The sequence below is a fragment of the Phalangium opilio genome, unplaced genomic scaffold, assembly GCF_054372755.1.
Source record: "Phalangium opilio isolate 3A_F unplaced genomic scaffold, DU_Popi_V2 ptg000054l_1, whole genome shotgun sequence".
Lineage (NCBI taxonomy): Eukaryota > Metazoa > Arthropoda > Arachnida > Opiliones > Phalangiidae > Phalangium > Phalangium opilio.
This window is the reverse complement of record NW_028324173.1, coordinates 6,176,825-6,193,891: the sequence shown is the minus strand read 5'-3', so window position 1 is coordinate 6,193,891 and position 17,067 is coordinate 6,176,825. Positions and strand designations below refer to the sequence as shown.

Sequence of the window (17,067 nt, the reverse complement as noted above, 5' to 3'; positions counted from 1 at the left end):
TTGTCAACCTTTGTGTACTTGCCTCCATAACAACTCAAAACATACAATGGGGATGGGGAGAACGTAGCAACCTCCCGCACCTAATGGTAACGGACCCTTCAGCGTGTCAGAGTGAGTTATTTTTACAATCATGCCGTTAACATCTTTGTTGAACTCCTTCCCCCCTCCCACCCCCCCCCTGGGTGGAGTATATACCGTTAAGAAATGTATCCTAAATTCTTAATCGGTGCTAAATTAAAAGTTTTTTGGTGAAACATAGAGTAATTTTAATAAATTTAGCTAAAATTTATCGAAACGTTTTTAACAATTTGAAATGTTTTTCAAATGACGCTTTTCGTGTCGGCAGAATGTATGCTAAACGACTGATTTCGTTTCGGTGGTCTATTCATTTTCCCATGTATTCCTATGGGATTTTAGGAATTTTAAATGCTCAATTTCGTTTCGAAAAAATGTAACGTAGTTGATCAAAAACGTTTCGATTGTTTTTTACTTCTAACACGAAATGCGTTGTGAATGATGCTTCTTTCAATACCGTTTTATGTTTTCCACAAATTTTTGATTACGAGGTTGATAATTTTGATAAATATAGTACGTATTAGGTTAATGCTTTGGTTTAATGATATGTTGTATCTCTGCTAACGCTACAAAAACATAACTTGTTGAGACTTGTCCGGATAATGCCCTCGGGGCAACCACCTGGAATCAATTAAATGTTTGGTGGTAGGATGGGCCACCAATTAACAAAGCAATAAATCACTCTAAATACAAATTCCATTCATAGCAATACAAATGGTACGACCCCCACCCCAAAGCCCTTAAGATACGTCTGAACGTGTTAACTTATAAATAAAAAAAACAGAGGGGGATAAAGGTTTACCCTCGCTCCCCTTGTAATGTCATAAAACCTGGTGGGTGTTCCAATTAAAGAAAGGACAAAATAAATTCCATTGATAACAATACAACTGGTTCGACCACGCCCCCCAAAAGCCATAACGACACGTCTGAACGTGTTTACCTATAAGTAAAAAAAAACAGATTGGGATAAATTCTTTTGTTATGAACCATGTTCGACCCCCTTCTCCCCCTTAATGTCATATAACACACACCTGGGTGGCCAAAAGGGGATTTTGTAAACTATAGAGAGTCATTTCACTTCCGAACTCTGGAGAGAAAGGTTGGTGACAAGGCTAGTAAGAAATCACGTGTTTCCTCCGATGCACCTTACGTAATATGTAATTCTGGTTTTGGTAAAAATGAACCTTAAAAAGTGTGCTAAATAGAAAACATAAGAGACAGTCTAGCCATATTCGTGTATACTTTACTCGGAAATGTTAAGATCGGTAAAAGTTTTAGCATAATAAGTAATATTCCGGTATATTTCATTCATCTGACCACATCTCTTTCGGTATGGCCGAAAATGTTCATGAAAACCTCAAAAAACTAGGGTATGCCCCCATGCCACGTACGGGTCATCTACATTGCCCTCATTGTGCTGGGACTTTAAAAGACGTGCCTGACTGCGGCCAATTAAATTATTTCTGCACATCACGTGACTGTGCGCACTTCAGACGTTGTGTTTTAGTTCAATCTAAAAACCTTATCCGTATGTCGACCCATAAAGAGCGAAGACATCTTCTTGACGAGCGAAACTTTTGTACTCTGTGCGGTGAGTTTAAATACCGGATTAAGGACTTGTGCCCGTGTTACAAATGGACAGATGATTCACCAGAGATTTAAATCAGGTACGGCAGTGACTTTTGAGATGAAATAGAATTTTGGAAGCATCATAGTTAATACAAATCAACTTTTGCTTCATAAAAAAGGGTATGTTTCACTTTGCATCATAACAATGTTTGTATTTTAGTCGATATTCATGTGTACTTTAGTAATAGTCAGCTATAACCTTTGCATGTATTTTATATAAATCACGTGTAATCTAGTATTATTCGTATGAAATTCAGTATTAGTTTATAATAAGCCACTTGTGCATGATAAAATTGGTGTTTTTTTTAAGGTAGTATTATATAAATGCCAGTATTTTATTCAATATTCATGTGTATTTTAGTAGTAGTCAGCTATAACGTTTGCATGTATTTTATATAAATCACGTGTAATTTAGTATTATTCGTATGAAATTCAGTATTAGTTTCTAATAAGTCACTCGTGCAGGATAAAATTGGTGATTTTTTAGGTAGTATTATATAAATGCCAGTATTTTAATCAATATTCATGGGTATTTTAGTAGTAGTAGTCAGTTATAACCTTTGCATGTATTTTATATAAATCACGTGTAATTTAGTATTATTCGTATGAAATTCAGTATTAGTTTCTAATAAGCTACTTGTGCATGGTAGAATTGGTGTTTTTTAAGGTAGTATTATATAAATGCCAGTATTTTATTCAATATTAATGGGTATTTTAGTAGTAGTCAGCTATAACCTTTGCATGTATTTTATATAAATCCCATGTAGTTTAGTATTATTATTCGTATAGAAAATCGGTATTAGTCTCTAATAAGCCACTTGTGCATGGTAAAATTGGTGTTTTTTAAGGTAGTATTATATAAATGCCAGTATTTTAATCAATATTCATGTGTATTTTAGTAGTATTCGTATGAAAAAACGGTAGTAATTTTTCTATGAAAAATCAGATTTTCGTGCTCATTAAATGTTCTAAACCTAATACAAACTCTGATTCTTCCGCCTATACAACTAGAATAACCTAACATAAGCCATTGTTTCAGGATCTATCATAGAATAACTTAGCATAAGCCTATGGTTCAAGAACTAGTATAGTATAAACCTACCAGGATCTACAATAGAATAACCTAGCATAAGACTATATTTTTCAGCATTTACCAAGAATAAACCTAGCAAAAGTCCATGTTTCAAGCTCTAATATAGTATAAACCTACTAGGATCTACCATAGAATAACCTAGCATAAGCATATCTTTAATGATCTACCATAGAATAAACCAAGAATAAGCATATCTTTCACGATCTACCATAGAATAAGCCTAGCATAAGCCTATCTTTTCAGGATCTACCATAACATAAGCCTAGCATAAGCCTACCCCTACAGTTATCAGCCACGTGACGTCATCAAAAATTAGTGCTGACGCCATCAAGAAAACCACCACCAGGTTATTCTACCTATAAATAAAAAGCCGACGGGGATAAATTCCATTCGTTACGCTTTAGCCACGCCCCCTTTTAAGGTCCTAAACCATCGGGTGGGTTGCCAAGAAAGGACAATAAAAAAGATAAGAATCAGTCAATATACCCTCAGGTTAAATATCAACCCGTACTCTCGAGAAAACCGCGCAAATGCACTCGTTAGACTATGGGCATGAATGTTATGCCGTTTTCGGGGTGATTGGTTAAGAGTCAAGTCTACTTTTGACAGAAAAGGATAGATTCATTGTTAGCATCTCGGAAGACGTTTTGAAGGAATTTATGGAGGAGTGGACGGAGATCTATTCAGCGACTGGGGTAATTATCGTTACTTAAACTTGAAAATAAAAGTAACCGTTATGGAGGGGAGTATAGTATTCGACGATGATAGCGTATTCACTCTAACAAAGGCCGAAGCAGGGAAACTGAACGATAAATTTAGTTTTATGAAATTTCACTACAACCTTTTGAATGATCAAGTTATAAAATGCATGTACGAAGCTATTTTAAATCGCCTAGGATCTACCATAGAATAACCTAGCATAAGAGTATATTTTTGCAGCATTTACCAAAGAAGATAATACAGCATAAGCCTACCAGGATCTACCATAGAATAAGTCTAAAATACCAAAAGCCTATCTTTTTCAGCATTTACAAAAGAATAAACCTTGCATAAGCCTATCTTTCACGATCCAATATAGCATAAACCTACCAGGATCTGCCATAAAATAAGCCTACAATAGCATAAACCTATCTTTTTCGGCATTTACCATAAAATAAGCCTACAATAGCATAAACCTATCTTTTTCGGCATTTACCATAGACTAAGCCTATCATAAACCTATCTTTCATGATCTAATATAGCATAAACCTACCAGGATCTGCCATAGAATAAGCCTGCAATAGCATAAACCTATCTAATATAGCATAAACCTACCAGGATCTACCATAAAATAAAATAAGCCTACAATAGCATAAACCTATCTTTTCAGGATCTAATATAGCATAAACCAACCAGGATCTACCATAGAAAAAAACCTATCTTTTTGAGGATACACAATAGCATAAGCCTAAGAGGATCTACCATAAATTAAGCCTACAATAGCATAAGCCTATCTTTTCAGGATCTACCATAGCATAGGCCTATTTTTTTCAAGATCTACCATAGAAAAAGCCTAAAATTAGACACATCATAAAATAAAATTAAAAACCCCACCCCCAGGTGGCGCAACAATCGACAACAAGCATCACCAAAGACGCTAAAATATACCCCCAAAACATCCACCAACAAGGAAGATCTACCATACAATAAGCCTAAAATTAGCCACATCATAAAATAAAAAAAAACCCACCACCAGGTGGCGCAACAATCGGCAACAAGCATCACCAAAGACGCTAAAATATACCCCTAAAACATCCACCAACAAGGACGCACCAATTCAAATTTCCCGCCAACAACATCACGTGACGTCGTCAATTCCCCCCCCTCTCCTCCCCCCGCAACACCATCACGTGACGTCATCAATTCCCCCCCCCATCCCCCCTAAAGGGTGAAGGTATAGAACCAAAAATTTTTACCCCCCCCCCTGAAAGGGGGGGAAAGAAGGGGGGTAAAATTTTTGGTTCTATACCGTCACCCCTACTCTCTCAAGAATATGTTGACCCCTTACAAAAATCTTCTTAAGAACTCTTAAGAAAATTCCTTGGGAAACTTCTTTGGAAATCCTTAAGGCATTCTTTGGGAAATTGGGGAATATTGGCCTCTTTTTCATTGGAAATTACTTGGAAATATCTTTGGAATTTCCTTGGGAATTATCTTTCGAATTTTCTTGGGAAATATCTTTGGAATTTTCTTGGGAAATATCTTTGGAATTTTCTTGGGAAATATCTTTGGAATTTTCTTGGGAAATATCTTTGGAATTTTCTTGGGAAATATCTTTGGAATTTTCTTGGGATAAATCTTTGGAATTTTCTTGGGAAATGTCTTTGGAATTTACTTGTGAAATGTCTTTGGAATTTACTTGTGAAATGTTTTTGGAATTTACTTGGGAAATGTCTTTGGAATTTTCTTGGGAAATGTTTTTGGAATTTACTTGGGAAATGTCTTTGGAATTTTCTTGGGAAATGTCTTTGGAATTTTCTTGGGAAATATCTATGGAATTTTCTTGGGAAATATCTATGGAATTTTCTTGGGAAATATCTATGGAATTTTCTTGGGAAATATCTATGGAATTTTCTTGGGAAATATCTATGGAATTTTCTTGGGGAACATATAGAGAAGGTTATGGGGTAAATTAATTTAGCCACTGTGACGGAATGTTCAATGATGGGAGAACTAAAGTGAATTAATTCTCGGCTGATTTGGGAGAGCTATAAAATAATGCCTACCGACTGAAAAATAGGTATTCTAGGTTCGATTTTGAATCTACGTGTGAAGAAGGTCTTAAATAAAAACTAAACTGACTAAATTAAATATGAAAAAATGGGAAAACTGATTTAACTTTAATTGCAACTAAGTCATAAAATAAAACAAAAGAAAACAAAACAAAACTTATCTACTCAAAGATGGTCCAGAGTGGCGTGGCTCTAACTGGGGAACTTTCTCTAAAGGGGCCCACGTGGGGCATAGTCACGGTAAGGAGAGAAAGTTCCGTGGTCCGCATTCCAGGTCGCAAAAAGGAGAAAGAGCAACTAACAAAGGGTTTTTGGCCCTTTTATACAAAAAATCTCAAATATTTCCACTCTGGCCACCAGTGGTACGAAAACGAGAGGAGCACTGGGTTTTTGGTGACGTAGCCAGCGTCCTCGCTTCTTCGCTTACACAAAAGGGGTAAAGCCCGTACGAAAGTAAAAGCGCAAACAAGATTTTTCTGTAGGCTTAAGGCCCAAGTTGAAAACACTTATGAATAGTCAAAAAATCTTACATGAATATTTAAAGAAATTAACACATGAATATATAAACTTAAAATTATTTCTCAACACAAACTCCCCGCCTTGAACTAGTTTAGTTCAAAATTAAAATGTTCATTAGAGTACTTAGTTATTAATGTTCGTCAAGTTCAAGAAAATATAGAAGCTTGATCGGTCTGCGCATCTCTGTTCCATCTGGTGATTTAAGTAGACAGGATCTTACTTGGCCGTCCCGACCCATCTGGGCTTCCTTTACGCGTGCTAGCTTCCATAGAAGCCTGGGCGTGCGAGGTTCCTCTATGAGAACGACATCTCCATCTTTTAGGGTTCTCGTTGGTCTGTCCTTGGTTTGGTGGTGCGCTGACCGAAGGTCCAAAAGGTAATCGGCCTTCCATCTTCTCCAGAATTGATCCAATAAGGTCTGGCGGTACTTAAGGCGTTTCGTCAGATCCTTTCTCGTAGATGGTTGGGTTACGCTGCTTAGAAATGATTGCGAAGGTAAAGACGTCAACCTTCCTCCAACTAGAAAGTGCGCTGGCGTAAGCGGCGCGGGCTCATCGGCTTCGTTATAGACAAATGACAGCGGTCGCGAATTGACTATGGCTTCCGCTTCGGTTAAAACGGTTTCTATTTCCTCGTATGTCAGGCGCGATGTACCGAGCACTTTGCGTAGCGCGTTTTTCGTCGATTTAACCATACGTTCCCAAAAGCCTCCTACCCAGGGGGCTCGCTCCGTTATGAAAGTCCATTTTATCCTATGCTCCGCCGCGAAATTTTGTACTTCTGGACTTCTGACCGTCTTCGCGAGAATTTTTAAATCTTCATTGGCGCGCTTGAATGTTTTCGCGTTGTCAGAAAACACGTGGCGCACGATTCCGCGACGCGAAATAAAGCGTCTAAATGCTAATAAAAAGTTTTCGGTAGTTAAATCTGAAACTAATTCGAGGTGAACTGCGCGGGTTACCGCGCACGTAAAAAGGGCTATATAACTTTTTGTTCCCGACTTGGTATATAGCGGACCCGCGTAATCTAATCCGCACGTTTCGAAGGGCGGTGTTCTCGTGACACGGTCTGCCGGAAGAGAAGCCATGGTTGCTACCGAGGGTTTGGCGCGAAATCTCTTGCACTTGTAACAATTGTTAATAGTTTTCTTTACCAACTGACGGGCCTTCGGTATCCAAAAACGTTCTCGTACCTCTACTATTGTTTCGTTTGCGCCTCCGTGCATGATTCGGTTGTGGGCTCCTCGAGCGATGAGTTCTGACAGCGGATGTTTCGATGACAGAAGCCAAGGATGCTTCTCCTCGTATGAGAATTTGGTTTGGTCTAATCGTCCGCCTATGCGAAGTAATCCGTATGGATCTAAAAAGGGGCTTAACGTGTAGATTTTCGAATTAACTGATATTCTGTCACCCTTTTTAAGGGAAGCCACTTCTTCGGGAAAACTATTCCCTTGGGCGTTCTTGATGAGGGTGTGCTCTGCTTGTGTTATCTCCTCCGCTGACAGTTCGCCTTTCTTACGGTTCTGAGGGTTTCTGCAGTTATGGATGAAACGGTGAACCCATGCAACTGTACGATTCAACCTTGAGTGATTGCTGAATCGGTTAAGGTCCAAGAGTGTATCTTCTGTTCCCTCACTAGCTACTAGTATGGCAATGGCATCTTTCGAGACGCTTCTCCTCTCTTCCTCCAGGGCCTCGCTTGGGGTTTCTCTTAAGTCTAGGGGCTCGGCCTGATTTTGATACTCTTGACGGAGCCATGGGGGTCCAAACCACCATAGCTTGCTTTCTACCAGCTCCCTCATCTTGATACCTCTGGAAGGGAGGTCCGCCGGATTGGTGTCTCCCCTGCAATGCTTCCATAATTGCGGGTCTGTCAGCTCTTGAATTTCTCGGACGCGGTTGCTGACAAACGGCTTCCATCTTGAGGCGGATCCCTTGATCCATTGCAACGTGATGGTCGAGTCGGACCAAAGATGTATGCTAGTGGGCTTATTAGTAAGTGTTTTGCTTACGTGGGTGACTAAACGTGCACCAATGACGGCGGCCATGAGTTCCAAGCGAGGGATGGTTAACTTCTTAATGGGTGCGACTCGGGTTTTAGAGGTGACGAGGCACGTGGTAACTTTCCCCGCGGAATCTTCGTAACGTAGGTAAACGGTAGCGGCGTACGCTTTCTCGCTAGCATCTACGAAACAGTGCAGTTGTCTTGAGATGATCTCCTTGGTGCTGGCTTCTCTGTAGTAGAAACGCGGAATCTTCAATTCTTTTATGTCCGTCAATTCTTCACACCAACTGTCAAATTGGGAGGCCAGGTCTTGAGGAAGCTCGTCGTCCCATGTTAATCCTCGTTCCCACAGTACTTGGAACATCATCTTGCCTCGTATTGTGTAAGGGGCGAGTAGACCCAAGGGGTCATAGATCCTCGCTACGGCTTGGATGAGTCCCCTCTTGGTCATTGTGGGACTGCTAAAATACTGCAAAAGTGGCTGTGAATCATAATTAAGGAGGTCTTTACCAGCGTCCCAAGACATCCCCAAAATCTTCAGAGGGGTGTCGTTCTCCAAGTTTTGCTGCTGTAAGCCGTTCTGCTGCCATAATTCCCTTAATTCAACAGAATTAGTGTTCCATTTTCGGAGGTGCATCCCTCCCTCTAGCAGGACATCCGCTGTGCTTTTTGATAACTCGAGTGCTTTCTCTACGTCATCTTCGCCTCCCAATAGATCGTCAACATACAGCTGTTGGTCTATCAACCGCTTGACTTCTGGCTTGGCTTCTTCATATTTTTTGACGTGGTGTCTTACAGTGAACGCCAATAGGCAGGGGCTCGCGGTTACCCCGAAAGGGACTCGTTTAATCCGGTAGGTACGGAGTTTGAATGGCGTTTCTACTTCGTTAACATTTATCCATAAGAACCGAACGCAGTCTTGATCTTCTTCTTTTAGCGCGATTTGCAGAAAAGCCTTTTGTATATCGGCTGTAAACGCGATCTCTTTTTCTCTGAAGCGAAGGAGAATGTCTATAATTTCCGCGTTCAAATTCGGCCCTGACTCCATGCAATCGTTAAGGGATGGTCGCCCAGCTGGGTGCGACGACGTATCGTGTACTACTCTAAGGGGGGTCGAACTTGATTCTCGTAGAATGTGACGGTGGGGGAGGTAAAAATAAGCCTTTCCTGTGTCTCTAACTTCGTTCTCTGGCACGAGCTCTATGACGCCTTCTTGCAGTTGGTCTTTAATAACTTTGTTATATTCGTTTAACAGAAGTGGTTCTTGTTCTAACTTAGATAGCAGTCTCATTGTTCTAGTCTTGGCGTTAGCTAGGTTGTCCCCTAATTCAGATTTTTTCTCGTTCCATGGGAACCCTATCTTATATCGCCCGTCATGGAATTCTATCATGGATTCTAATTGCTCTAGTACTTCATTCTCAGAAAGGGACTCTTTTCTCGAGTCATTAATCCCTAGGGTTTCAATATCCCAAAAACTTTGTAATTGCTCTGATACAGGGTCTAATTCCGGAACTGTGGCTAACATTACTGCTACTGAGTTAACGCTAACAGTGGCTGGACCTCGTGTCGCGGTTCTCCCGTGTACCACCCAACCCAGTCGGGTTTCCATAGCGGCTAACGATTTTCCTAGCATTTCTGTTCTGCCTGTTACAACTTCCCAAAAGTAGTCTGCCCCTATCATGATGTCAATTGAAGACCTGTATCTGATTTCTTCATTAACTTTGGGGTATTCTGCCATGAGTAGACCTCTCCTATTCATTTCTTTCGCTATTATCTGGCTAGGAACTGCGAATACGGCGCCATTGACCTCGGGGGTTTCTAATGCGATGACTCTAACGGTGACCTTCGGGTCATGAATGCTAATCATATCTACTTGAATCTTTCTTCTAGTCGAATAAATGGGAGTCTCGCTCTCAAAGGGGAATATTTCGAGGGTTTCTTCGCCTACTACTGGCAGCTGTAATTTTCTCGAGAGTTCAGCGTTGATAAAGGTGCGATGGCTCGCCCCGTCTAAGAGGCAACGGTAACGGTTACTCCCCCCTCCTTTCACTAAAGCTTGAGCGGTTTTCAAGAATATTTCCCCTCTCTGGTTTTCGTGCGTTATTGTTGACAATGCTGCCGTATTTTCTACAGGTGGGGGTGGGGGATTCTCTCGACTTGTTTCTTCGCGCGCCCTCTCTCTCGCTAAGCTACCGCTATTTTCTTGGCCTTCAAAACACAACGTGTGGTGGTGTCTTTTGTTACACTTTTTACAGTTCTTTATTCTGGCTCTACAGAACTTAGCCCGGTGATGCTCGCGTAAACAAATGAAGCATCTTCTTTTTCTTTGAATAATGTCTCTTCTTTCCTCGGGGGTAAAATGTTTGCATTCATTCGTGCTATGGGAGGAGTTTTCGCAAAAGATGCATATTCTATCCGAAACGACCGTGTTTAGGGCTGCCGCGGTTGAGGGGTGCTTCGGTTCTCTCGCGAACCCTGATCTTGAGCTAAGCCTATCTGGGGGGGCTCGTTCGTTTGCCATCGTGGTTGTTTGGGACGTGAAAGCTCTTTCCATACTGGCTATTTCTCGGCTGAGGAAATTTAAAAAGTCACGTGCCGTCCACTTGTTTTGAGGTCCTATCATTCTCGTAAACATCAATGCCGTTTCTTTTGGGACTAGCTTTATCAAAACTGGGCATAAAAGGGCACCGAAGGTATCTAGCGCGATTCCAACTGACTCTAAACTACGTATTTCAATTTCACAAGTGTCGTGTAGTTTTCTAAGGGCGCTTACATCATGTGCCTTCCTAACTGGTGTTAAATTTATTAAATTGTACATGTGGTTATCGATGATTACGTCTTCCTGCCCGTAACGGTTTTTCAAATTCCTAATGGCTGTCTCGTAATTTGGTACCGTATTTGTTAGTCCTTTAATAGATAGGGCAGCTTCGCCTTCTAAATACGATTTGAGATAACTGAACTTCTCAATGTTATCTAATTGTGGGTTAAGGTGGATCGTTGTCTCATATACGCTCCAAAAATTCTGCCATTCCATAATGTCCCCGGAAAATCGTTTAATTTCTAATTTTGGTAGCCTGACTGATGGGGCCCACCTAGTTGGCCTTTCGCCTTGTCTCTCTCCACCATTAAAGGTCGGCTCGCGTTCGATTCGTCCACGGGCTATTTCCCCGCCGGTCGGCTCCTCGAATCTTTCGGACGCCGTCGAATCGGCCTGCGATACTACCGAGTTTCTACGACTACGTCGTTCTTTGTTCATTTCCTTTGTATGGAATTCTACCCTAGTCTTAAATTCTAGAATTGCCGCTCGGTATTTTTGTACCTCCTCTATTTCTATCTCGTAATTTTCTTCATCTAACTCAAGAACCAATGGCTCTATCATGTTGTCTAATTCTGCTAGTTCTTCGCCCTTGATGGTTAGCTGTTGTAAGCTAATTACTAATGTCTCTTCGTCTAAAGGTTCCTCGTTAAGGTGGTTCTTGATAGAACCGATTATTCTCGTAACTGCCGCGCGGAAAACTTTGCGCTTTCTTTTGTGTGCCACTAAAGGGGTTGCTGATGTCTCCATATTGTTAATTTAGTCCGCGAAAGTCTCTATTTAAACAAATTTGCACTGATCACACGCGATTCCCGGGCTTGAGAGCACCATAAAATGTGACGGAATGTTCAATGATGGGAGAACTAAAGTGAATTAATTCTCGGCTGATTTGGGAGAGCTATAAAAGAATGCCTACCGACTGAAAAATAGGTATTCTAGGTTCGATTTTGAATCTACGTGTGAAGAAGGTCTTAAATAAAAACTAAACTGACTAAATTAAATATGAAAAAATGGGAAAACTGATTTAACTTTAATTGCAACTAAGTCATAAAATAAAACAAAAGAAAACAAAACAAAACTTATCTACTCAAAGATGGTCCAGAGTGGCGTGGCTCTAACTGGGGAACTTTCTCTAAAGGGGCCCACGTGGGGCATAGTCACGGTAAGGAGAGAAAGTTCCGTGGTCCGCATTCCAGGTCGCAAAAAGGAGAAAGAGCAACTAACAAAGGGTTTTTGGCCCTTTTATACAAAAAATCTCAAATATTTCCACTCTGGCCACCAGTGGTACGAAAACGAGAGGAGCGCTGGGTTTTTGGTGACGTAGCCAGCGTCCTCGCTTCTTCGCTTACACAAAAGGGGTAAAGCCCGTACGAAAGTAAAAGCGCAAACAAGATTTTTCTGTAGGCTTAAGGCCCAAGTTGAAAACACTTATGAATAGTCAAAAAATCTTACATGAATATTTAAAGAAATTAACACATGAATATATAAACTTAAAATTATTTCTCAACAGCCACTAGAAACGAGGATGGTTCTCACATGCAGAACCATATCCCAATACTGGGAGTGCAGTTCTTATATGCTGAACTACACCCCTTATAGCAAGGGAAGTTCTCGCATGCAGTGTGAAATTGCTTATAAAGTCAGACATTTCATCGACTTTAAAACATCCGTAAACGGCAGAAAGTTTTAACCTTGTCGAATTGTATGGGGTACTAAGTGGGTTTTGGTGGCTTTAATGGCCAAGCAGTAGATACAGACGTTGTTGTTAAATTTAATAATGCATATTCAGTGAGAGTTTTTCGAGTATCAGAGACGCGTTTAACCTAATTTTTTGTACAATATTTTTTAAAAAATATTTATTTTGGACTCTAATTACGTTCGAAATAAAGATACAACATGCCATAAGAGAATTAAGCAACAATTCCGACTGCCAGCTTAGATTCCCTGTAACATAACTATTTTAATTACTCTTATTTTACTTTTAATCTATTTTATCCTTTACATAAACACCTCAGGGATTATTAAAGGCAAAAAAATGAAAAAATAGGTAAATATAACATTCCATTTCAGCGCTTGCTGAGCCTTAGCTACGGGACAAGCCTTCGTGAAACGTTTTTCAATTTTTTAACCGTCAAGTTAATGTCTATCTAGGAAAGCTTTAGCTAAACAATTTGGGTAAAAATGTTTTGAGATAACTATATGTAAAGCATAATTGCAATAAATCTGGCCCTTTGAAATTCATCTCTAAAATTCTTAACTAATTTCGTTGTAAAATAAACCCTAGACCTTCTTTGGAAATATATCTCTTGAATTCCAAACAAATTTCTTTGGAAAATAAACCCTAGAGCTTTTTTGGATATTTATCTCAATAATTCCTAACGAATTTCTTTGGAAAACAACCCCAAGCCATTCTTTGGAAATTCATCTCTAGAATTCCTAAAGAATTTCTTTGGAAAATAATCCCAAGACATTCTTAGGAAATATATCTCTAGAATTCCTTCAGAATTTCTTTAGAAAATAAACCTTATACATTCTTTGGAAATTTATCTTTGGAATTCCTAAAGAATTTCTTTGGAAAATAATCCCAAGACATTCTTAGGAAATTTATCTCTAGAATTCCTAAAGAATGTCTTCAGAAAATAATCCCAAGACATTCTTTGGAAATTTATCTCTAGAATTCCAAAAGAATTTCTTTAGAAAATAATCCCAAGACATTGTTTGGAAATATATCTCAAGAATTCTTTAGGAAATTCCAAGGAAGTCTTTGGAAATAGTTTCTTTAGAAAATTATCCCAAGGGCTCCGTAGGGTTCCAAAGAAATTCCTTTAGAACTCTTAAGAAGATTTTTGTAAGGGACCCCCTATTTCCTACCCATTAAAATGTTACAGTTTTATTGTCTTAATTCATTTTTGCGTGGCATCTTGAATTCTTCCCTTAAATACATAGAGGTGCTCGAAACATTAAAGACGGATCACTGAGATAAAAATATAACCATAGAATCACCAATAGGCTTACTAGTTCCTATAGTGGCACATTTTTTAATTGACTCTTCGTTAAATGATGCGAAGGACACAACACATTTTACTACATTTAATTGTGATTTAACAATAAAGGGGTAGTAGCGAATAAATCAACAACTAAAGTTTAAATTGAAACACGTATGTTATAAGAATAGAATATGCAAAATGAAGGTCATTTTAAATAATTTGCTGTTTCAAAAATGCTTCGTGACTTGTTGAAATGTGCAATTGGAAATACTAATATGGGGAATCTTCTTTTTTAAACTGCAACAAAGATGATCAATAAAAGCCTTTTTTCCATATATAGGATTTTACGTTCGATACATGATTTCCATTGGTCCTTTATTAATACAATCTTATAATGATAATACATAAACAACAATGCTCAAGAACATATGCACATGAATGCCAGTCCTCCTTCATCCAAATACCATTTCAACAGACTCATACATTTGTCTACATCAGATAATAATACCATAGATGTGCATTTAGTGGCCGTCTAATAAAATGGTCTTATAGATATTGAAAATACGAAACTAATTTACATCGAGAAAACTATGTGATAAAGTCAAAATAAACTCAGTTTTATTTAAATAATGTTGCTAAACTTTTTTTAGTAACAGCTCATCATTCAGTCTCGACATTGGTTCCTCTCTGTTACTTATTTTCCCATACTGAATTCTTTATTACCATAATAATAATTAGTTAAGTTTGATTTGTTTATCTTATACAAACCTTTAAAGAGTTCACCTCATATTTGTATAGGCGCAAATCACATACTCGTTGGTAGTTTATACTTGCAACAACTATGCCAGCCTTTTTTTAAAGGGATACCTTAGAGTAAAGCATGCTCAACTAATAAAAGTGTTAATACCTTAATATGCAAGTTGATTACAAAACTTCAATGTTGGCAGATATCCTTAGAGGAAGTGCCCACCCTAGATAATTCTCCATTGCCATTGCCAGTGTCAATGATAGAAATGTCATTACGACAAATCTATAATAAAAGAAAAGCATATGAATATTTCTATTTGTTAGACATGTGTGCAACATTATTTACCAGTTGAACATTAATGCAATAGTTGCTTAATAAAAGGTAGAAGTATTTCTTTCGCTGTTGGTGCTTTGATTATAAAATAGGTACAGTTCATGGTGCCAAGTGCCAGGGAAGATGGCTGTGACAGTCATGGAATATATATTATAAGCATATCGAATCAGGCTTTCATGACCCATAAGGATTAGGCAATCATATTTGTATCCAAACACAATTATCTTGGTCATGGCCAATGAATGACGAAATACCTTCGCTATGGGATGGTGCCTCATTTCATGTTCCAATCATTTACTAGCGTGCCTCTGTTGCTTGAAACTTATCTTACAGAACCAAACAATAAGTCAATAACAGAAACAATAAAATCTTTCTTTACTACTTACTACAGTCTACAGAGGACTTTCTTCGTCATAAGCCTCGGTGTAAATCCTTTTCGACTTCGGGCAGAGTTCGACTTCATTTTCCCACAAAACAAAGGCATATTTTAAATTATAACAACGCAAACCCTTATATTTTGTAAACTAACATTATTTAAAACAATAATTTAGTTGTCTTTCTTTCGAAAGTCAACAACACCAAGAACAATATAGTCCATTACCGCCATTAGCAACGACGAAGTGTAGTCTGCTAAGTTCCGGTGGAAAAAGAAAGCAAAAAAACCGGTCAATTAACCGATTCATGATGCTGAACGGTTTGCCGAGTTCTAAAATTACTACTTTGAATTTGGTGTATATTTTGACACGTGTCAATGTCGTCTGCTCGAAAATTTCAACCTCTCACAAGTCGTAAGTGAGTTTTGCCCCAAAACCGCCACCGCCAATGAAACGCCTCAAGTTTGATTTGGATTGACCAATGAGCGAGCTTAGGAGAGGTAGGAGGAGATTTCTTTGGCAGCTGAATTCGGCCGCAGCAGGAGGTTTACTAATGGTTTTCGTGCCCACAATTTGGCAGAATTCTCTTAGAGACCCAAGTGAAAGGGTCAACATAAATTTTTAGCAAGAAATAAACCAAGTTTTTTTAGTATGACATTGACTTAGATCTTTTTTAACCTATAAACCTTCAACAAAAAATAGAAACCAAACCACAGAAACCAGCAAATAGACATCAGTTAAACAGATATTAAAAAATAGTAGAAAAAACTAAATTAGTAAAGATTAACTACGGAATTTTTAGTCGGTCGGTAGTTAAGCCGAAATAGCTCTCCCAAAATTAAAATAATTACGAACTTATCGTTGTATTGAAAAAAACTACATCGCAATTGCAATATGGCTAAAACGTTTCATAGAAATCAGTAACGCGAGTCATGCCAATTGAAAGACAGACATTTCAAAATATTTGGGACTGTTGATTGTTATTCACACTGAAGTCGAACGGTCGCGCGATTTGCTCACTAAAATAAAGCGTGAATTAAAGTTACGTTTTAAAGACAAATTATGTTGAAGATGAGAAAGCAAACGTTTCACCGAGCAATATCGGAAGATTGTGAATGGACCGAAATTATTACCGGGCATGATGAACTTGGCGATGAAATACACCAGTGGAAAATGAATATTATATATATTAAAATGAATGATGAATGTTTTATGAATGCCAGCGGTTCAGTAATGGATACGAATGTGTGGTACGAAAGATGTTATTGCGATGTGAACATCAAGGTCAAAGGTGAATTATTTATGATCCACAAAGGATACATGAACGGCCCAAGGTTCAATAGTTTCAGCTTTCGCTTGATATACCCCTACGGTAATGTTCCTTCAGCGGTTGTAAACCGTGGAGCCAAAAGTGGTAAGTAACAGTAAAATGGTAAATAAAAATAAATGGTAAATAAAACTTTAATAGAGTTGAAATCAAAACTTTCAAATATGATATTGAAATGAGTTATTTATTATAACCAAAACGTGACGACTAAAAGAGTTGAAATCTGACTTAGAACGATTCTCGGTTGCAATAAAGCTCGCGCCGGAGCCTCCGGGATGAACTAGGCCCATGCATGTCAAATTTTATGTGGGGAAATATCCAGTTTGTTAGGAAAAATATTTTCACCATAGATGACGCTTATTTTTCCGTTGTGACAGGGGTCTTCCTTAAAT

The 17,067-nt window shown here is 38.7% G+C and overlaps 1 protein-coding gene and 1 long non-coding RNA gene across 2 annotated transcripts; both read right to left on the bottom strand.

The window, feature by feature from the left end:
• Positions 1–6,217: 6,217 nt before the first annotated feature.
• LOC149672193 (uncharacterized) lies at positions 6,218–11,656 on the bottom strand. Its single transcript, XM_089840491.1, has one exon. It carries the CDS (start codon positions 11,654–11,656, stop codon positions 6,218–6,220), a length of 5,439 nt encoding a protein of 1,812 aa, XP_089696617.1.
• A 2,199-nt stretch (positions 11,657–13,855) lies between these two features.
• On the bottom strand, positions 13,856–16,783 carry LOC149672192 (uncharacterized). Its single transcript, XR_016367171.1, has 7 exons — positions 16,140–16,783; positions 15,361–15,934; positions 15,229–15,300; positions 14,987–15,101; positions 14,801–14,923; positions 14,677–14,742; positions 13,856–14,607 (listed from the first exon to the last, which is right to left on the bottom strand). It is a non-coding gene; the product is annotated as an uncharacterized LOC149672192 (long non-coding RNA).
• Between the last annotated feature and the right edge of the window lie 284 nt (positions 16,784–17,067).